Source organism: Aphidius gifuensis, linkage group LG1 (genome assembly GCF_014905175.1).
Source record: "Aphidius gifuensis isolate YNYX2018 linkage group LG1, ASM1490517v1, whole genome shotgun sequence".
NCBI classification, from domain to species: Eukaryota; Metazoa; Arthropoda; class Insecta; order Hymenoptera; family Braconidae; genus Aphidius; species Aphidius gifuensis.
Window position 1 is genome coordinate 22,469,987 of NC_057788.1, and position 24,291 is coordinate 22,494,277.

Genomic DNA, 24,291 nt, shown 5'->3' on the forward strand with positions numbered 1-24,291 from the left:
ACTATTTTTATTATTTTTTAATATATTTTATGAACACACACTAGAGCGTGGGAAAAGTTTTTCTATATTTGCGTATTTAAATAGAGCCTTGTTGCATCAAGGTAGCAAGTTAATTATCTAATTGTTATATTATTCAATAGATTGTTGATGAAGGCATTAGAAAATAATTAAGCTTTAAAAAATAACAAGTAAATATAAATATTTAAATTAAATTGCCAAACAATAACAGATATTTTTTAAATTAAATTTATATATATTTTTTAGTAGCCTTTTCTTAACAAAAGTCGTGGTGACTGTTATGAGACTATTTAACAATAGTAAAAATTAAAATTAGATATATCTTTTTTCGAAAAAAAAATTTATTATATATGCATAACAAAAAATTAACTATAAATCAGACTAAAAAAAGCATTAGTATAGCTACGCATTGTTTGCAAAAGATAATCCATCAATTTTGTTTTCTTATTTATTTTTTTTTTCGAAACTAAAAGGAGAGGCTTCTTGACGAGTGTGTTACGGTTGAATAGGGATCTAAATTCAAGTCTGTAAATCACAACTTCAACGTCATTTCTTAAGCTTTTATATGAAAAAAAAAAATAAATAAAAAATAGAATAAATAAATAAATATTTATACAGAAGAATAAGACGATCGAATAATCAAATTGTGTCTCCAACTCTCCCCACACACATACACTCAGACACACCCCGTTAAAAAATTTACATTTAAAAATAAACGTAAATTTAAAACAACAAATGATATACCTTACTACCACCTACGAATATATTTTCTTTGTCTTTATATACACAACTCACATGATGTACCATTTGAAAAAAATAAAAAAAAAATTTTAAATTATCCATTTTATTTTTAGACATCTTTTAATTTATACTACATAAAAATATAATTAAAAAAGTAATCAAATAAATCTAAAAAACAATAATAATTAAATGATAAATAAAAAAAATTTATATATTTTTTCAAATTGCAATAAGTATAATTGTAAAATAAATATAATTCAGTAAATCTAATGACACAGATTGATCGTAAAGTAAAATAATAAATAACAAAATAAAATATAGAAAAATTGATTATTCAATTCAATTTCCTGGAGAATTACACAAAATAACTAAACACATTTTGACGTAATCATATCATTTCCATCAGGTTTTTATTTAATTTTTTTTCTAGGTAGTTTAAATGGCAAAATTAAAATGAACCTTTATTCTATAAATTGTCTGCACTATTTGTAATTTATAAAATTATTAATTTTATTTTTTAAAAAAATAACTAATAACTTTTTTTTTCTTTTCCAGATCTTTGGAAGCATTTGCTGAAAACACCTGAAATTGTTGCTGATTATGGTGAGTCTTTGAAACAATTTTAAATCAAAAATTATAATTCAATTTTTCAATTTTTTAAAGTTAAAATATTTAAATTACTAAATAAATAAATAAACAAGTAATTAATAATTTTTCTATGATCAATAAATCCCTTTGCATATAAATTTTCTACAAACGCCTCTTGGAAAATATTATTACTATTTTTTAACATCAATGCGTTGGCGAAATATCGAAAGAGAAAAAAAAGAGACAATATTTATTTTTTCAATTTATTAAACATTAATCTATTGACTATAAGAAGATATATAGATATGAAAAATAGAGAGAGGTATATAATATAAAAATAAGTAAAATTAAATTCACATATAGATATAGTAATATCCCATGGGCCATTATGAGTATAACTTCGTCATGATTCTACGCTTGATTGTGAAATAATTTACAGTGCACAACACTGCCTGTATATACTAAATAATTCTACATGCCAACAGTATACACTTGTGCACATGTTTGTATATTACATACATAGCCAATTTATAATTAATAAAAAAATATTAAAATAATAGAAAAATTGTTGATGCATATTTTAATAAATACTGTGCATCAAAATACTGATGATGTTGTCCCACTTGAGTCTTTACAATAATGATCATGATGATCATCATAATCATGACAAAAATACATATTAATTTTTTATCGTTATTTTTATGAATATGCATTTAAACATTATATACTGATGAAATATATACAAGTTGACTATTTTTTTCAATAATAAAACTGCAAATTATTTCAACACACAATTGCGTATAGATATATCATTGAAAATAAATCACGTAATCAATCAAATGAATAAATCAAAAATAATAAATAATATATTAATTCAAGTCCAAGATTATTAGTTAATTTTTTTTTTTTATTATATTAAGTAAAAAGTAAAAAATTTATTTATTAAAAATAGGAAGAGGAGGTTGTTGCTTTCATGGATGAATGTGGCACGAGGACATGCGTTATTACAGACTCTTTTGTCACCGATTTCACAGTGCAAAAGAGTCACTGTTAGTAGTTTTTTTTTAAAATAAAAAATAATAATGAATAATAATATATTTAAAAAAAAATAATAATGAGTATTTTTTTAAAAAGAAAATGCAAAATAAAATTGTGGTTTTTTCTTTTTTTTTTTTGTATATTTAATAAATTTACAATGAAAGACTAATTGATCGTGACTTGAAGAGAGACGACTTGGTGTGTGTTCATGATAATGAAGATGCACTCTTATATGAACTTAAACTCTTAAAATTCTTGGAACTTGATATATAAATTCCAGAGGGTGTGTGCAGCATGTCAGTTATTTTAGTTGTTGATATCGGTTAATATACACATTTTTTTTTGGAATAAATTCAACCGAATGAATTTAAATAAAAAAATAAAATTCATGAATTAAATTAAAAATAATAAAAGGGTAATAAAACAATCAAGATCTGATTGGTTTTTGATAAAGTATATTATATACCACTTGTTTCATGCATATTATCAATTTGTTAGAGGTACAATTTCAATCTTTTTGTATAACAACAACTCAATTTACTTTAATCACCTTTCAAGTGTTAAATAATTTAATGAGATATATATATTTTATTTTTTTTTTTTATTTCGGTATCGATTATGAGATGGTAAATATATATATTGAAAGACTCGTTAAAATTCCAAAGTTAATATTAAAAAAATACATCAATAGATAAATAAACCGGTAAACTAGGATAGAATTTAAAAATTATGCAATCAATATGTGTTAAGTATATTTCATTAAAACATTTACGAATTAACAAAACCTTCAGTTTATTTAACAACTTTTTAAAAGCATCATCATTCATATTGAAAATTTGTATTTGTTTAAAAGAATAAATAATGCTAGTGCATAATATCCGAGATAAAAATAAAATATACAGTTAAATGAATGATAATATTAAATTAAATAAAAGAATAAAATATAAATGAACAAGTTGCTAATTGTTGAACGACGTGTGCAATATTTAACAAGTAAATACAACTCACGTACGGCTTTCACTCTTAAAAAATCATAAAAAAAAAAAAATAGGAGGGTTTCCGTTTATAAGGTCAAAGAATTCATCATAATTCTTGGCATCTTCTTAAAAAAAAAAAAATAATATATATATTTAAATATTTAATATAAAATAGAGATAAAGACAAGTAATAATAATAATAAAAAAAAAATTATTTATTATTTTAGTTATGAGAAGAAGAATATGACAAGAATAAAATGTGTGTGTGTATTATATCGGTGAAATTCCAATGATCCGTTATGGTTTTGTCCACTTTCTACTTGCCACTAAAAAAAAAAATTCTCAAACTTGCAAATATATATATGGATAAAAATAAATACTTATGCTAATTGTGCATTATGTATAATAATATTTATTTATTTTCACTAGAAGAATATTTTTAAAAAACAAAACATAAGCAATAAATTTAAAAATATATATAAAATTATTTAACCAGGTCATTCTTGTTTGGTATCAATGCTCTTTTGTGCGACTTATAATATACAAGGACTTTTGTGGGTCACCAGCATAGCGGTACAATGAAAAAAAAAAAACAAAGTAAACTCTTGTTTTTTAAATATATATTTTTACATTTATTTTGAGCAAATAAAATATATTTTTATTATCCAGAAATTTGATAAGAATGAATTTGGTATTTTTTTTTTTTTTGAGAAAAAACAAAACCATCTTCAAGACCAGGTCACCCACTTATATATACTCCATTGCCAATATAAAAAAAAAATATACTTAACCAAGTTCATGACGTCAATTCAAGCGTTTAATTTAACCATAAAGACATTGTTGTTTTTTTTAAAAAACAAATGAACATAAAAATACCAAACAACAATTTTTAAATTATCTTAATGTCATACGACAGTATATTGGGGTGCAAAAAATAAAAATATCATTTTAAATGTCTGACCAATGTGATTTAGTAGGCAATCATTTTTTTGTATAGTGGTTTCTATTTAATGCGACCTTGAAAGGGTTTCATGCCGACAGACTGAATAGCATCGTAAAATTTGAATCACCAATTTTGGACCTTGAAATATTTTTGCCACAAAACTTCTCCTTCTCCTTCTACTATTATAAAAAAAAAATTAAAATAAATAACAAAATTAAATAACGCATAGACTGTTAAGATAAAATACTTCCTCGAAATTTTGAAAAATAAAAAACAATTGTTAAAAAAAAAAATAAGATAAATATTTAAAAAATTAGAATAAACTCATAAAAAACATTTTACATATAAAAAATGGAAAAAAAAAACAATGTCTGGGAATGGTCAAGGTCCAATACTTGTTTGTTATTGCATTATTGTTTAAATATAATTCTTCGAAGATCCAAAGAATCCTAGGCCAAGGGTCTTGCAGACTATTTAGTATATTTCCCCGCAACAAATCACAGCGTGCTTTGACACAAAATGCAGATAATGTCCTCTTGAGTAACCCTTCTTTTTATTTTTTTTATTTATTTATTTATTTATCTGCTATATGTTTAAATTTAAAATAAGAAAAAATAAAAAACTATCTATATAATATATTTTTATTAAATTAAAATAAAATTAAAAAATAATAAAATTTAAATAGAAATATATCCAACAATATTTTATCTTACCCAAGAACGATTTATGCACCTTATTTTTCGTGACTCCTGAGACCATGAACAGTTTGAAAAATCCAAGAATTTAAATTAACTCGAGTGCTGCTGGTGTTGTTTGTATATTGGTTATATATTCATAGTGATTCTCTTTATAGTTTTTAAAAAATTAAAAAAAAATAATCTTGAAGACTGGTTTATGATCTTTTAGTGTCATGTTCACGGGACCTCATGACCTCATGCTTTACTAATTATTTATCTAAATATATATTCAAAAGTTGTTCATGTTTTTTTTTTGATTCTTTTTATATTTTTTCTTGAAAATTCAGTTGGTTTTTTTTTGGATGCACTTAAAATAAGTTAATAATTATTATTGTAAATTTGTAAATTCCATGATGGAATTATTTTTAACTTGATTAATTAAATGTTTATCGAATTTTAAATATAATATTTATTTATTTTTATAATATATATGTGTGTAGATCGTGAGAAAGCTTTAACGATCGCACGATTAAACATGTAAATTTATGCAAAATCATATTGCGAACTTGATCCAATGCTAAACCGTACACATCAGCCTCGATATACATTTTTTTTTTTTTATAATTTAGATTATGTTTTTATTATCTTTTGACGTCACACAAAAAACACTGAGCCATATAAAAACAAGTGCATATATATACAATAAAAAATCATAAAAAGAAAGGGGCTCGTCACAAGTTTGACGTTATAAATTTAAATATAACCTCAGGCAAATTGAATTTAAATTATTATTATTTGAAATATAATAAATTGATATATATATTTCATTAGAAAACTAGATAATAAAATTTTAAATTATATTTAAATTGATATTTATTTTATTAGTCTAGATTAATTATATATGAATATGTTTTTTAAATAATTTTTTTTTATTTTGAATGGACATCATCAATCAGGTATTCTTTTTGCGCCATAATTAGATGACAGATTAGGAAAACAAGACTATATAGACCTCGACAATATTACCACACAGCCACGAACATTTTTTTTTTTTTTTTTTTCTATTTTTTTGCGAAGGTTTTCAACGCCTCACGAAGCGAGGTCGACCGCATTTGTGAGTGTCATCCAGCATACGACTATCCCATCCTTTGATCCCATCCATAATTTATTTCACAATCATTTGACAAATTCAAGCTAACTATTATCTAATTATTTACATTTTTATTTATCTACTTTTAATTCATGTCAAAAGCCCTTCAGACAAAAAAAATCTCTACAATTTCATTTGTTTGTCCCGAATTAAACAGAAAAGCACAGCGAATTTATTGTGAAATACATAAAAAAAAATTGAAAAAATTAAATTAAAGATTGATTCAAGTAGAATAGAAGTAGAATATTTAGTCAAAAAAGTAATTAATAAATTTTTATTTATCATGAAATTTTTGTTGGACAAAAAACAAGTTATTTAGTATTATTTTCAATTCACTAGAAAAAATTACTTTGCAAAACATACTTAGTTCATTTTGTCATCTACAAAATTTAATTTAAAATTAAATATTTATTAAAAGAAAAGAAGAAAAAATTGAAATAATTATCAAAATTTTTTTGTCATACAATCTGATATGTAATGTACATTTTGAATAACACAAAAAATTATTCGAAAAACATAGGTAACTCTTGATACTTGTTAAGTTAAATTTCAACTTTAAGTAAATATCTCTGAAAAACAAACAAGAAAATAAAAAATTAAATATTGATAATTTTTATTTAAAATAAGCCAAAAAATTAAAATATCGAAATTGATATTGGAATTAACCTAAGATTGATCAGACAAAAGTAGAATAAGTCAAAAAAATTTTTAACATAAAAAAAGTAAAGAAAATTAGATTAATTTAAGAGAAAAAACGTTGGACAAAAAAGACAAGTTATTTTTTTTTTTATCTACATTCCAATTCACTTTGAAAAATTAATCAGGACATTGTCACACATACTGCTTTTTTTTTTGTTGACAACAATTTAAATTGATATTGCCTATTTTTGTATATGATGACATTAAAAAATAAAATAAATATGTTCGACCTCAGTGGTCAGCTCTTGAACGTTAATATAATTAAACAAACCAAAGCTAGAGAAAAACAAATAAAATAAAAAATAAATTAGTTTGATAATTTATATTTTTTCAAGGTAAATTACAATTCGAACTGCATGGTCCTATCATTGTGAGCATTAGTGCCAAGGTATTAACCATTTTAAGCTGATTTTTATGACGTACATTGAAATAAATATAAACAAGTTGCCATCAAAAATAATAAATAAATATTATAGCACGTGTGTCATTTGATTAAAATTCAGGAATATAATGTTATTATTCAATTGCCTTTTTTGGTATATAATATAATTAAATTACGTAATTTATTTTTGATGTTACAAATTGTGAGAGGTTTAAATAAATATACTATAACAACTTTGTTCACGTTTGAATGACTGACCAGAAAATAGGTGTCACATCTAATTGTCTGATATTGTTCTCTGATAAAAACACTGATGACATAAAATTCCAAGAAGACTATCGGCTCGTAGCTGACACAAATCAATTATCTATGAATAAAAAAAAAAAATCCATCAATTTCCATAACCTATATTATTTAATTGTTTTTATAGAAAAAAATTTTTCCCATGATAACATCACAATACTCAGTAACAATTTAAATTGTTCTCAACAAAAAAAATTATGTATGACAATGTCCTAATTAATTTTTTATTCGTTTATTTTTTGCTTCAATTTTTTGCAATCACTTGTGTCTGACCACACGTGTCCTTTACTACTAGATAATTTTTCAAGCCACATTATTGTTTTTTTTTTTTTTTTCATTCACTATTTATACCAAAAGAAAATATTTCTTATGCAACAAAACATTAAGCACCTGTATGTTCACATACATCATCGTCAATTTTACTATCTCTATAATATTAATTTATATTATTTTTTAAATATATATATTTTTTTTTTTCTATCAATTAATTTTTATTTACGAGACTTTAGTTTAAGTATTTTCTTGCTGTAATTATTATCCAACATTTACTATCATCATAATCATCAAAATATTATTTTTTAAATATCTTTTGTTGTTATTTTATTTATTTATTTATTATTAATTTATTTTTTTCTAATCATTCAAACCACTTGAATAATAATTTATTTTTAAAATTTACTAGTATTTTATTTATTTATTTCTAAACTAATTAATTATATTGGGTATTAAATTGATAGATATTTAATGACTTTATTCGACCACATATATTATGAAATTAAATTTTTTTTCTTTGAATAAAATTAAAAATGAATAAATAAAAAAAAAATTAGTTCATATATATTTTATTTAAGGTGGGTTTATAAATAAATATTGAATCAACTAATATGTGGGGCAGTGAATAAAGATAATATCAAAATAAATTGCAGAGACCATGAACTTGTAAATTGTTATATAGAAGGGGTAAATAAAAAAGATAAATATACCGAGTATCAAGTTGGACACCACAGCGTGAAAGTTGCCCTGAAGCATTAAACGCTTGTCCAACGAGATTTTCAAACTTTTTAGCATGTACACATTTAAACCATTTACTGGTCTAACTGTCAAGTATAAATATTATATACTTGAATAATTAAAATACGCGAGAGAAAAGCAAAAAAAAAAAAATTATTATTTATCATCAGATTATGTCAAATTTTATATCATCAAACAGTAGACTTCTTTAAATTTATTTTCATTGAAATAACAGTTCTTATATAGTTGAATGACTTTAGTAAATTATTTTTTTGTATAAAAAATAAATCTTTAAGTTATAATTTTTGAATAATATCTTTTATTTTTTAAAGAGCAAGTTGCTCAACACTTGGATAATTATTTCATTTAAAAAAAAAAATATATATCATAATGATAATAAGGAAGAATAACTGGATTTAATTTTAACTAAAAAAAAAAAATTTCAAAGAATTTAAAAAAGAAAAAACTAATTATTCTTACTCACTGAAAATATGCCAGGTATACATAAAATTGTAAATTTATTTAAAATATATATATGAACTTTTTTTTTTTTTTATATTTAACATATTGTTCTTAAAATATTTCCAGTTTCTTTTTTAATTTTTTTTAAACTGGTATATATTCTTTGAGAAGTTAAAAAAATTAAAATAAAAATGATCGAGTTCCTGGGCTCTCTCCGATCATCAACCTGTCCTTGATCCTGTAGGTATACTTTAATGGCAAAATTGCGTTACTCATTACACGCGATCGTGGAGCATGCACATGAAAAGCCAAGAGTATAAAAAGAAAAATAGAAATAATAATAATAAAAATAATATGTACATACAAGAGAAAAAAATCGAAACAAATAAATAAAAATAAAAAATAAAAAGATGCAGTTACGATGGGATCAGTAATTTGTCGTTGTATAAAGTCGTGAGAGGTGAATGCATCTTGCACAGCATCAGAAAGAAAGTTTTACCTTGTTGTGTAAGATGCGTACCAATATATGGATTTATATGTACACAAGATGAAAAGAGAGAGTGCGAGAAAATAAAAAATAAAAAAAAATAAAATTATGGAGAAGCCTCAAAGATGCAATCGTTCAGAGCATTTACAATTTCACGCTCAAATCGATCATCATTTATCTGATTAAATATTATATTATTTATTATTTATTATTTTCGTATAATTTACAAAAAAAAAATAACATAAAAATCATGAATTAATTTGACATTACTTAACAATAGAAAATATATATAAATAATATTACAAAATTATTTAAATAATAATGAAATTTTAGTGTTGAAATATATCAAAAAAGATGATTAATAATGACCCTGATAATTATAAATAAATTAGTAAGTTAATTTGTAATATTAATTATAAAATTAAAAATATTGTGTGACAAAAATATTGCAAATCAGGGCTATGACCGTGGCGCGCCCACTCGGTGATTATTATTATGAAATATTCATAACTATCGATTGCAGGAATCGCTATTGATTTGGTCTCACGTTTATATGAATTGTATTATTGTGTAAAAATATATACATCGTCAGTATATATGACGAGATTTAAGAACAATTTTTTATATTTTTTTTTTGCATAAATCGTCACACCTTGTCCTTCCGTACAACAATATTTTCCCAAGAATTATTTGTGATTATTTAAATTGATTTAAAGAATTGCTGTTATTGAATTTTTTTTCTTTCTATTATAAAAACGACAACTGTCATCGGTCTTCTGGGCATTTGATTGGTTGTCATCTTTCCCACTCAATATGATTTATTATTATTATTTTTTCTATTGTTAATAAAATAAATAAATAATTTTAATTTTCAATTAAATTCTATTTTCTAGTTTTTATATTTTTTCAAATTTTTTTCTACGAAAACTTATGGGTAGATTTTTCTGAAATTTGTAGAGCTAATAGAGGCTTACTTCAAGTAGTCTCAAAAAAATTTCCATCACAGGGCAAGTATTATTTTTCGCGATATTCCATGAACCATATTTTCGAAATTTTATTTCTCTTCAATTTCTCCCAAGAAAATTTGTATAGTAAAACTGTCAGTCTTGTAATAAATAAATCAATCAATAGAACTAGTAGAAGGATATAATTAATGAATTTAAAAATACAAATTAAAAACAAATAAAATTTGTCGTTAGCAAATTTCTAGCTGTACAAGATTTTATGTCGTTTTTATATTTTGGTCTGTATACAGACCAAATTCTATAGAATGTGTCATTCTGGACTGACTTCCCACATTCTACAAACCGTGTTAGTTAAAAAAAAAATATAAATAATAATAAGAAATTCCAAATTAATTATTCGATCTTTACAAATTGACTTTTCCAATTAATTTTTTTTACTTTGCACATAGAATCGGTTGGATTACAATTCACAACAGACTTATTAACATGATAAATTTCGATAATTAATTTTGACAAATAACAATTAATAATAAATAATGAAAATCAAAAAAATAATAATAAAATATCTATCTGTTGATAAAGTTGGATTAAATTATCAATTTGCAGTATCAAATATTAATTATGATATATATTATTTTGATATTTGATATACATTGTGTTTATTGATTTTTTTTTTGTTACTATTCAAATGATTATTATACAAATATTTAACCATTAGTCTTGAAGTATTTTCCCACAATATATATACTCCCCAGGGGGTTCTGATGCTTCACCAGCTAAACACAAACAATGCCCAATCATCTGGCACATATACACAATCGATTTAAATTATTATCGATCAGTTGATCCATCTTGTTTTGCAAATTATCTACGCCTCAATAACACGTACAAAAAAAAAATCAATAAATAAAACATAAACAACAACAATGTAAATAAATAAATTGAAATATATTAGATATATAAATAAACATCATTTACCTCATGCTTGCATAAATACAATTGAAATGGAAAAAAACATTAATTAAATTAATTTATATATAAAAATTGATGAGCATTAAAAGTGACAAGAACATTAATAATTTTTTTTTTTTCTTAAATATTTATACATCAATAATTTATCATTTATTAATGAATATGAATTTAAAAAAAAAAAAAACTTGGATAACCGGATTTAATAATAATTGCGGTAAAAAAAGTTGAATAAAAAAAAAAAAGACATTTTCCATTCGAATGCTCCTGTACAATTCGACGATTGCATTTTACTCTGACATTCTAATATTTCAATGCCGATTATTTTGCAATAATCCTCATTCCAGTCAATCGAATATCGATCAAAGTATTTAAAGAAAAAAGTAAAATTAAAAAGAATAATCTTCGAGAAATAATAAATAAATTAGAGTTATAAAAATAAATGGAAAATTTATTTTAACGATCATGTATAAATATAGTTTGCAATTAATTATAAACAATTATTTTGTCCTCGGTGGTAATTAAACTGTAAACTATTTGATTCAACAAATATAAAAATAAATGTGGTATGTTTATAAAAAAAAAAAAAAATAGTAAAACTGCCTACACGTGGGTTTAATAATTTTATATATCTATCGATCATAACCGGTCCTCTATATAATAAGACAGCTTAATTTTTTAAATGAAAATTTTTCTTTTATATTGAAATAATTATTGTATTTGCATGACGACAAATATAGAGACATGAATTTATCCCGCGGGGGTTAATTTTAAAATTTCACTGAGGTTAAAATAACCGGTCGAATACCTAGTAAATCGATTTATCGATCAACTTAATATTTCATAATATATTACTACCGTATAACTTTAATTATTACTTTGTTATATTAGCAAATAAAAAAATTATCACTTTGCATTGTCGATCGACATTCTTTATCCATATATAATTTTTTATTTTTTTCATATAGATTAAATTCATAAATTTTTTTTAAAATGATCATATTTGTAAAGTAATAAAGGTAGAAGGATCGTATTGGATCAAATTATTCGTCTTATATATGAAAATACTAAAACAGGGACTTACTAAAAGTATTTAATTGTTAGTTAATTATTATTAACAAAAAGATCAATTGTAATTTTCAAAGCAAAATAATAAGAAAATAAGAACAAATCATGGATGCGATTTTTTCAATATTAAGAATGACGGAATTTATAATAATTGAAAATTGTTTTAATTTCTTGATTGTTAATAAAACAAAACAAATTGCTGTTTTTTATGTTTTGTATAATTAGTAAAATTTTAACTTACAAGCTTTTGTTTATAGCTAAAATTAATTGTCTTTTGATACTAGAGCCAAAATATTGATAAATTTTAATATTTGATATCGTTAATTAGATATCACATTGTTTATAAATCATATTTGATTACAGTCAAAAATATAACGAAGGATGATTTTAGTTATTTTACACATTGTATCCTTGTGAATTTAATATCAAATTTTTTGAGCTTAATAAACTTTTTATGTTAATTTGTTCAAAATTAACTGTTATAAACAATTACCGATTTTTATTTTAAACATTTTTTTCTTCAAAAAAGATTTAAATATGTAAAACTTTCTTTTGCTATGGTTACATTTTTTGATCGATAAAATAGTTATTTATATTAACATATTAAAAATAAAAATACATGGACAAATTTTATAAATAAAATAATAAACAAAATGGTTCTAAAATATTTGTTTAGTTAAATATAAATTGAAGATTTATTTTTTATATTTGTATTGATTTCTTTTTTGAACGAATCTAATAAAATTATTAATTACAATGTATAACTCAAATTTTTTTCATCTTGTATTTTGATTTATGTAAATTTGACAGGTAAAACACAAAAAAAACAAAAAATATTTAATCATATAATTTAAAAATTACACAAAAAAAAAAACTAAAATGAATTTGGAATAATCAAGAGGAACCACACTTATTTTGAAAATTTTAAATTTTAAATAGAACGAATCCGTTACTAAAATTTTTTTTTATTTTTTTTTTCATTTGATTATTGAGTAAATGGTCGTTAAAAAAAATTATAAATATATACAAAGACATGCTCAAAGCAAGTAGCTCCTCATTGTTTCAAATTAAAAAAAGAAAAAAAAAAGAAATTTTTTTTATTGTAAGAAGGAGATAATGAACAAGGATTTAACAGTCAGTGTGTATAATAATTTTTTAAAAATTTATATTTTATTTTTGATGAGAAAAAATACCACAAAATACAGATGAATATACTTGGCACTTTCGAGACTCACGGAATAGTGATAAATGAGAAAATTCACCTTACCAAAGGCTTTAGTATAGTAAAGCTGAAAATATTTTTTATTTTTTTTCCTCACACAAATAATTCAACGAACCGCAAAATGACGAACCAAGAATCATAAGAAATATTTCCTCTGACTCGTTGCCAATTTCCGAGTACATACTAGCCACAATATATATATAAAATAAATATATATTTAAGTGGTAGTATATAAAATATTAACAAGCGTGAATAAGACTATTTCGATTTCGATAAAACACTCAATATTCATGTTAACAAATATTTATATGCACACGATTGTAAAGCCAAGATAAAATTACAACCACATTTTTTATATATTTTTATATTATTTAAACTATTTATCATTATGTGTTTTTTTTTTATTTTTCAATTTTTGCACTTAGCCTATTTATATATATATTTTATCTAAATACCTGACACACACCTGGTTGTCTATGGTATTTATTTTAAACGTAACACATACGCACAATTTCATAACACCTTTAACAACTTGAAATAAATTTTATTATATTTTTCTTTGATATATACAGACATACATCTAGATTTGTTAACAGAAAAAAATTGAGTGATCATTGCCTTTACTGATTTCTACATTTTCTGTAATAAGTCATTTATAAATTTAAAAAAAAATAATAAATAAACTATACATAAACAATAAATATTTAATATCATAAAAATATTTTGTTTATGTTTTTATATATATCGATCATTGATCTTTAATTTTATCTATATATATACTTACACACACGCACATGTTTAAAAATAAATAAATGAAAAAAAAAAAATTGACAACTCAGTTAAAAATTATTGCAGTGAATCACGCCACCTTTTATAATCATAATTCATCTTAAAAAATAAATAAACGCAATAACAAAATAATTATTTATATTTTTTTTTATATTATCAATATAATTGTTTTAACGAATCCTATTTTGGGCATCGTTAAATATTTTATATCTACCCTCCCACTATGATGATTATTCTTGACTATGGTATTTTTTTTCAGTAGCACTAACTACGTCGTGAATAAAATGACTTCTGGATATAAATCGTGAACCGGTCTACCAAGCTCTCTCTCATCTTATAAAAAAAAAAAAAAATGCATATTTTTTTTTTTTGTATTTATCGGTATCTGTTTTTAACCCTTTTTTTCAATCAATTCATTTTTTTTTTTAAATATAAAACACACATGCCGAGATGACGATTGCATTGAGAATTGAGATCATTATTACGTTTTGATTGAAAAATAAAAATACTGTGTAACATGGCTAATGAAAACGAGTTTTCATGTACAAAACATGCTTTATTGAGTGCATGTATTTTGTTGGCTCAATGTCGTCCAGTATATTTTTTTTATTTTTTTACTTATTTTTTTCATAACGTCCGGTCATCAATCGTTTTGAGGTAGCTGAACTTTATTTTTCCCTGCTGAGAAAGGTCATCGTTCTTGCACCTTTATTGCAAATTAATTATTATACTTTCATAATAATTTAATATCTATCAGTCACACTTTTAATCTATCGTTTTTTTTTTTTTTTTAAATTTATATTATCTTTTTTTATACAAATATTTTGTTTAAATAAAAATTGACGTAATGTAAAGTTAATAAATAATCATTCTATTTAATTATTTTTTAGAGACATTTATAATACTTGAATGTAATAATTTAAAAAAGAATTATTAATTAAGAATTATTTATTTATCATTTATAATTCTTTGGAAATTATTATCATTTGTTTTTTTTTATTTTTTCGATGACGAAAATTTGGATGGACATGTTGTTTAATAATTAAACCCACCCATTTAGTTTATTTACTTTTCCCACAGATTTCATAATTCTTATCTGTTTTTTATTTATTTTCATTATTATTTTTGTAAATAATCAAAAACGTATATAATATTATGAGCAAATAACAATTAAACGCACATGTTCAGATTTTAACGTAAAATTTTAATTATATTGTTATTTATCTTCATAATTCAGAATACTTGATTTTAACAGAATACATGCCTTTACTTACTCATTTCTGTAAATAAGTCATTTTAAATTTAAAATAAAATATTATTAAACAAATAAATAGTCAAAAAAAAATTATTACAGAAATATAATTATTAAAAATCAATCATTAATTTTATGTTATTATTTAACACACAGTCATATGTAGAAATAATATACAATATATGGTAATAATCTGTGACAATTATCTGATCATTTTCACTATTTATAAAAAACGCTTAAAATAAATCAATTGAATTTTATGAATAAATAGTTATGTATTTGTGAAAGAAATATTTTTAACATTTTCATATGATGATATCGTAAAAACACAAACGAGAATCATCTACGTTGTTGTTATAAATAAAAGAACGATTAGGTATAAGTATTGAAATCATTATAATATATGAAAAATACTAATGCCATTATCTGTCATATGTCATTTTTGCCCAATGAACAATGAATTTATTTTCTCAAAACAAGTGACATATGACCAGATAATGGCAGCCAGTATTATTTTCATATATTACACATGTTTCAACTAATTATATACTGTTTTTTGAAATGACATAATTAACTTATGTCATTTTGTTTTGATTTTTAAAGATATTTTTGACTCTTAATTTTTTTTGACCATTTATTGATCACATATTTTTTCTGTATTCTAGAAATTTATAATAATTTGCCAAATCGTTTTTTAGATAAATAATTAATTATTCATAAAAATTAAATTTTTTTTAAACTTTTCAAATAATTGACATATATAATATATCAGCCATCATTATTTTAATAAATTATACATTATTTTAATAATTATAGACTATTTCTTTTGGAATAAATATAATTAATTATTAATTAAATTAATTTTTACACTTATTTTTTGGTTTATCATTTTTTTTTACTATTTATTATCACGAATATTTATTTGCATTGTTAATACTTAAGAAATTTTAGCATTATTTATTTTAATGACATAATTTAACTTATTTTTTCACCTTTTAGTTTATTACCATTATTACATGTATTTGCGTACAGCAAGTTATATAAAGTACGCAAGGTCAACAAAAAATAACATTCTAGATGGCAAAATTTTTTTACAATTGTATATTGTATCTTTTGATTTTAATCGATAATTTTACATTAAATAATTTTTATTTCATTCATTTATTTATCATCAAAGTTAATAGTAAAATTAAATTACTATAGAAATTTTCTCATGTGCATGTGTTTAAAAATAAAAATAAAAAAAAAACTTTTACCAAGTGTATAGGATAAATTGATCGATAGATGATAATTTAAAAAATAAAAATAAAAAATTTGCAAACTCCACACGCTATATAAAATCTTTTTTTTGTTTATATATATTTTAAGTATATTTAATTCAAAATATAATCATCTAACCTTTACGCGCAAGTAAAAGTTATTAACCAACGCCTTTTATGTTTCATGTGAAAAAAATATATTGATACATGTTTTGATTAAATAATAAAAATTAAATAATTGTTAGTGTTACTTGGACAATTGAATTTAAAAAAAAAAAAACATGCTTATTTTTATTTATTTATTTTTTTCTCTGATGGATATTGACGGATGTGGATAACCCCAATGACTTTAACAATTATTATTTTTTTTATTTTTTCTCATGCGTTTGTTGGTTGTCGATTGCGCGGTGGATCGATCGATGACCCATCGATAAAATCTTTAATAATAATTTTTATTTTTTTCTATTTCAATCATTCACCTGACGGTTTATACTATTATAATGTTAATTGCGGTCATGGTGATTGCGTCGAATAAAATAAATATAAAAATTTATGTTTGAGAAGACATCCTTGTACGTCTTTGGTACTTTTTTTTTTTTTTAACTTAGATAACATCACTTTTATTTCAATAGAATAAAAAAGAAAAAAAAAAAAATATTAAACAAATGTTTGGATCGACAGGTTGTCTATTTTAATATTTGAAATATTTGTTTAATGTTTTTTTTTTTTTAATTTTATTTCTACTGATCCAGTCATTTTAGTTACCACGGTTTTATTTTTATTAAGTATATTTATACATATGGATATTACGTCAGTTACATAGTCGAATATTTATTTATTCACTTTCCTTATTTGATTTCCTGTATTTAATTCAATATATATATATTCAATTCCCGGATTTTCTCATGCCAATTCCGGAATGAAAACATCCAGTTCCCTATATATTCTCACTTCTTCAATTGACATTATATTTTTCATTGAATATAATTACCCTCAATAAAACCCATTACTTCCTTTGACTGATAAATATTTTATTTCTAATTTATATATGTTATTTAAATTCCAAATGATTTGTGGAAAAAAAAATGTATGAAAGAATTATGAAAAAAAAAAAATGAAAAAAACACTTATAATTTAAGACTTTTTGTATTTTTAATGGCAAGTGGTATATATTTACAGGTGTGTAACGCACCTCATGAATGATTACAGTAAAGCCGATAGTACGTTACCCAAGTGTACACATGCAGAGAGAACACCGTGATTCATTTCGTAAACGCAAATTCCACGCGCGATTTCTCTGCTTATTTTTTTAACTTGAAAATGTTTTTTTTTTTTTCTTCATCATCATCTTATCTCACATAATTTTTCCACAACTCACGTGTGTTAGGTGGTGAGCCGTAAATTGTAGTAAGCAACAAAATAAAATTATTGTTGTTATTATTATTATTTAATTCACCTCGTAAATTATCATTAAACACAAAATTAAATTGAAAAAAAAAAAAAAATGAAAATTTTTTTTTTTTTTGAATTTATAATCTTGTAGTTTTTATGTGTTGGTTGATGGGTAGCTGGGGTATATATATTTAATTTGGTATGATTTTAAATTAAAATTAAAATTAAATATGAGTAAAAAAAAAAAATTGGTTGAAAAAAAAAAAGGGTTGGGGGATATCATCAAACTCAGCTGTGTGTGATGATAGCGTGTAATTTCGTTGTCGTTCTCGCGAAGCTCCCGTTTCAATTTTACGATAACGACGTCTTGAAATTTTTTTTTTTTTTATTATTATCCTTTAAAGGTACCCTCTCATCACTCTCTGCATGTACTTTTTTTTTCATTTATTTTTATTTCAAACAAGTTAGTGACTCGTGCCACGCAATTTTATCTCTTACCGTGAGTAAACAGCTCATGGGCAATTATTGCTCTCAAATATATATATATATTTATTTTCAATTTATATATCCTTAATAAAAAATAAATTAAATAGAAAAAAAAAACAGCAAATTTGATTTATCATCTTTTTTGTAAATATAATTTTAAAAAAATATTTAATTATACTTTTTTTTTTTGCTGTGTTGATTAAAAATTTTTTCATTATTTATTTAAATAATCTTTTATATTATTATTATATAATATTAATTTTTTATATTACTAATCTCATTACAAATAAATTATATTATTTTGTAATAATAAAATAATATTTTTGTATATAATTTATACCATATAAAAAAAGGACCTAAATGGACAGAGGAAGCTTCAAAGTTGCATGTATAACTTGCAATTCCTTTCACCAAATAGTTCCCATGAACATGGTGATAGTGTCTTATGGTATATATATCTACTTGTTTTAATATAACACATACATGTATAAATGAAAAATATATGTTTACCTATACAGTATTAAAGTGTACAATGCAAACACATATTCAATCGGGCCAGATGAAAGAAATTTTATAATAATAAAATAAATATCCAACACTGGAGGTCTTAAATCTCAATGACAAGCTTCCAGGTCCATCCTATCCAAGTACTATATGATTGCACCTTTACCGTTTCTAACTTCTACATTTATTATCTACAGAATGTACATACAGTTGCTTAGAATAATCCACTACTCAAATGGTAAAACATTTCATACATTTTATTCTGTCACCTAAAGCTAAATAAATATATTTTAAATTATCATCATTATTTATACATTTATTATTATAATAATTATTATTAAAATAATAATAATAATAATAGAATTTTATTTTTTCTAATAATACTTTTTCTATTGATTTCAAACTTAATTATTAATTATTAATAATAATAAAAAATAGAAGATGAATAATAAAATTTATAAAATTTATTATATTATTATCTTTGAATTTATAATTTATTCAACGATAAAAATTAATATAATGATATCAGAAAAAAATAAAAAATAATAATAATTATTATTATCTTATCGATTTAAAATATATTCATGATTATTTAAAAATTTATTCAATAGATATTCGTAGAGTTAAATGAAAGTGTGTCTGGATGATTTTAATAAAAGATAAAAAATAAAGAAAAAAAAATATCGTTCATCAATATATATATCTTTGAATATAAATATTTTTATTTTTTAAATAATTTTATAATATTCAAGACATAATCACTCGAGTATGTCCAAACTGGATGCAATTTATAAATGCATGCATGCACGTGTATTATAAAATCTTCCATCAGACCCTTGCATTTTCTTCTGGTATTCATACTCTTTTTTTTTTTTTTTAATTTTATTTAACTTTTATTTGCAATGTCAGTACACCGCGTATGATAATTCTTGCGCCATTAACCTGAGTTCTCGTCTTTTATATTTTTTTAATTTTAAAAATATTATATAGCGGTTGTTGTTATTATTATTTCTTAGCAACAACGTAACGCGCAGCTGGAAGTGTGTTGCTACGACTTTTCCAAGTCGCTGCCCTCGGCACAGGTGTCCGATGACCTTGTCTCGCAAACTTGAATTCTTCAATCAATATATATTTTTTTTTTTAAGTATGATTTAATTTTATGTCATCTAATCTATATATAATTTTTTTTTTCTATGACGTATTATCATTACGACGCAATTATCAAGTATATTTATATTAATTTTATACGTATATATTTATTTAATCGGTGATATTTATGAGCTGTTGTTTATAGACTTTGATAATCTTGAATCAAACCTTTTTTTAATAATAAATAAATAAATTTACATTAGTATTAAATTCTAATGGTGATTTTTAAATTTTATTGATGGTTTCATAGAATTTTTTAATTTATTTTAAATTATATTTACAAAATTTTATATTAATAATTTAGATAATTTTTTTATTTTTATAAGATTAAAATAGAATTATAAAAATAATGAAGTTTATGTCTGATTGGCTGACAGGAGTAATGCTGTACTAGTAAATAAATGGCTAAGATGATTTTGCAAAATATATACATAGTTTTTGCGTGTGTACAACAAGTAGAAATATTCATCGCCCACAAATATATTTACAACGATGTGCAACGGATGTGCCGAAGGGTTTTTTATGGTAAAGTTGTTGGATCGAAGGATAAATATAGATTCTATAAATATATAAATAAATAATTAAATTTGCATATTTTTCATTTTTATTATAATTTTTTTTAAACTCATATAGTAATATTGTAGATTTATTTTTAAACACATTCAACTACCCTTGGTTTATGCAAAAATAAAAAAAAAATTATTTTACCATATTTTTTTTTAGTTATTATAAAATAATTATGGGGTTATTACATTCTATGCCGAGAGGTGAAATGAGAGTTGGGCTGAGTTGAGAGAAACCTCGTAATACACGTTATAAAATACATTACACATTAAATTTTTTACTTTTTAATCATTTTTTTTTTATTTAACAAAAAAATATTTTAAACACTCTTTAAAATTATTCACGCTAATTTAAATTATTTTTACATTTAAATAAATTAAAACCACACTAAATGCGGAAGAATAAAAATGGTTTATCATTCAAAATTCCAGGGTGTAGAGCTACTTATGTATACTTGAAATATATTATGAAGTTGCGTGTAAAATTATTATTTTAGTTTTGTAAATTTACATTTACAAGATGATAATTGTCATGATGAAAGACACTAGAGCTGAGTACTTTAAACAAAAAGACAAAGATATATTTAACTTCTGTTTTTTTAAATTCAATTCAACCAAACAAAATGAAAAAAAAAAAATTAAATAGAAGAACAAAAGCTAGACACAATCATCTCCCCTTTTTCAATTCATTAATTTCATTTATTTCGTAATCAAGTCTAGACAAGTTTTTGATGATTCTTGTCTGTCAAAATTACAATGAAAATACAGGGGCAAAGGTTACAGAAGAAAAAAAAAAATAATAAAAAAATTACTGATTTATAATGGTAAATTCATTTTAATAATAATTTTTTTTTTTTGTTTTTTTTATTCCACCTGTTTATTGTGAATATATTTATATATATTTTAAATATTTAATTTTTTTGCATGAAAATTTTTTATGTCTGTAAGACGATCGGTCTTGCCCACACTCAAGATGGGCGCAACAAATCATCCCAGCACGTTCCTCACCTTCCTATGTGTGCATATGTTACATGTTTTTTTTTTTTTAAATTTTTTATTCAACGTACTCAGTAGTACTAAACACATATAGATAAATAATACCTATGTAAAATATATTTATGTGTACAAAGAGAGACAGAGATATCATCTAGCATATTTCAACCTATACAATAAAATATAAAATTATATATTTTTTATTTTTCATACCACCTGTTTTACTATTTTATTTATTTTCATTAATATTTCACATGTTATTTTTTTTTTATTTTATTTAAGTCCTTCATTATCCACGCAAATATGACTGTTGAATATATGTGATTGCATGTTTAATTTTCACGTCGTTTCTCACGTACCATAACACACGTTTGTGCATATGGCCAATTAGCCTAGGCATGACAAGTCGACAAATAAATTTATTTTACCATGCAAATGACGGTTATGATGACTCCCTCTTGTTCATCATTAATCAATTTTTTTTTTTTATTTTAACATTTTTCATTAAAAAGCTACGCATTATTTGATTTTTTTTTTTTCAAAAATTTTAAATCAAAACTCATTATTATTTATTTATTACATACATTATCTAATTCTTTTTTTTTTTTTCTAATTTTTTCATCTATTCTACGAGAGGTTATTGAACCTTTTTTTATAGTATTTAAAAAACTGGATATTTTGCTGTTAGTTTTGACTCGGCTCTAGGTCATCAAGTTGGTTTTTTTTTCTATTTATAATTTTTTCATAGAAAAAAATATTTAAAAAAAAAAAACACATATTATCTCATTATACAAATTGTTTTTCTAATATATATTTAAATTTTTTTCTAATAATCAAAGTAAGAAGTTGAAAAAAAAATTATAAATAAACATAATAAAAAAAAATATCATCATCATTTATTTTAACTACGCAAATTGATACTTGTCAATTTATTTGCTTAAATCATTAGACAAAAAAAAACAAGGTTAAATAATAATCTATGTAAATAAAAAAGAAAAAAAAAAAACTATATTAAATTAAAAAAATATAGAATATAAATATTGAAATATCTTGGTGGATCATTATCATTTTTCTTGAGTGCCCTCTCATCGTCGCAATTCATATATACTGTCTCTATCTTTTTCATATTATTTATATATTTTTTTGCTGTTATTTTTATTTTCGGTTTCATCTCTCGTGTGTCCAGCCCTCTTACTAATTGCGTCCGGCTACCCAAGATGAGAAGACTTTGATCGAAATGCCCGGCAACACGTTCAACACACGTAATCATGACTCTCAGCCTATCATTAATTTTTTTTTTTTTTTTGTATTTTATTTTTTCTTCTTCACTTCCACAATATATATATTTATTATTTTTATTATTTTTAAATGCAAAGATAGATAATTTAAAATTCATTTTTTTTTGCGCTCCGATCAATCAACGTCGAAAAATCGAACATAACCAATAAATTACCAAAAAATAAAATATAATTTAACCCCTTGAAATCTTAAAAAGAAAAAGTAATAAAATTTAAATTGACTGCGTTTTTTTTAAATTTGAAGTATGGAAAAAAAAGCAGAAAAAAAAATGATAATAATTAAAAAATTGTCAGTGATTAAGTGGGTTAGTACGTTTGGTGCATGTGAACATCTTTATTGCTAGCAAATTGAGGGTATCAAAAGAGGGATGTAAAATAAAAGAATAATATTTTTGTATATATGAAAAAATGGAGAATTGTAAAAATAAATAAAAAAACAATTTTATAATCATAGAATCGGCGTGCGTTCTGTACCATGAAGGTAGAAAGAGGCCTAGGGCTTACATCCAGGAATTTATTAGTGATCGTACCTGAAAGATATACACGAGCATCCAGCAATAACACTTCTTCCAACAGGTTTCTTTCTCGATAAAATCGTCGGCTTATGCTGTATTCTATATACCAACATATATCTATCTATCTGTATACATATATACATGTATAAATATATCCAGATTCACAATTCCCATCAACTACCTATTTTCTTTCAAGGGTGTTTTTTTTTCATTTTTATTATTTCATCCCTGCCCTAATACAGCTTTACACGCATCAAGAACTCTTCAATAATTTTTTTTAAATATTGAATTTTTTATTTTATCATGCGAAGAAAAACTTGAAAGACTAGTATAATCGTTGCATTAAATAATAACAAACTAAATCTCATATACTGATTAAAACAACTTGATT

The 24,291-nt window shown here is 22.7% G+C and overlaps 1 protein-coding gene across 2 annotated transcripts in view; it reads left to right on the forward strand.

Annotated features, from left to right (window-relative positions):
- The window catches only part of LOC122853075 (probable serine/threonine-protein kinase nek3), a 77,987-nt gene that overhangs the window by 19,200 nt on the left and 34,496 nt on the right, over window positions 1-24,291 (forward strand). For both annotated transcript variants that reach the window (XM_044153320.1, XM_044153329.1), the window contains exon 2: window positions 1,315-1,362. In XM_044153320.1, coding sequence (XP_044009255.1) covers window positions 1,315-1,362 — 48 coding nt within the window. The remainder of the gene's footprint in view (window positions 1-1,314; window positions 1,363-24,291) is intronic.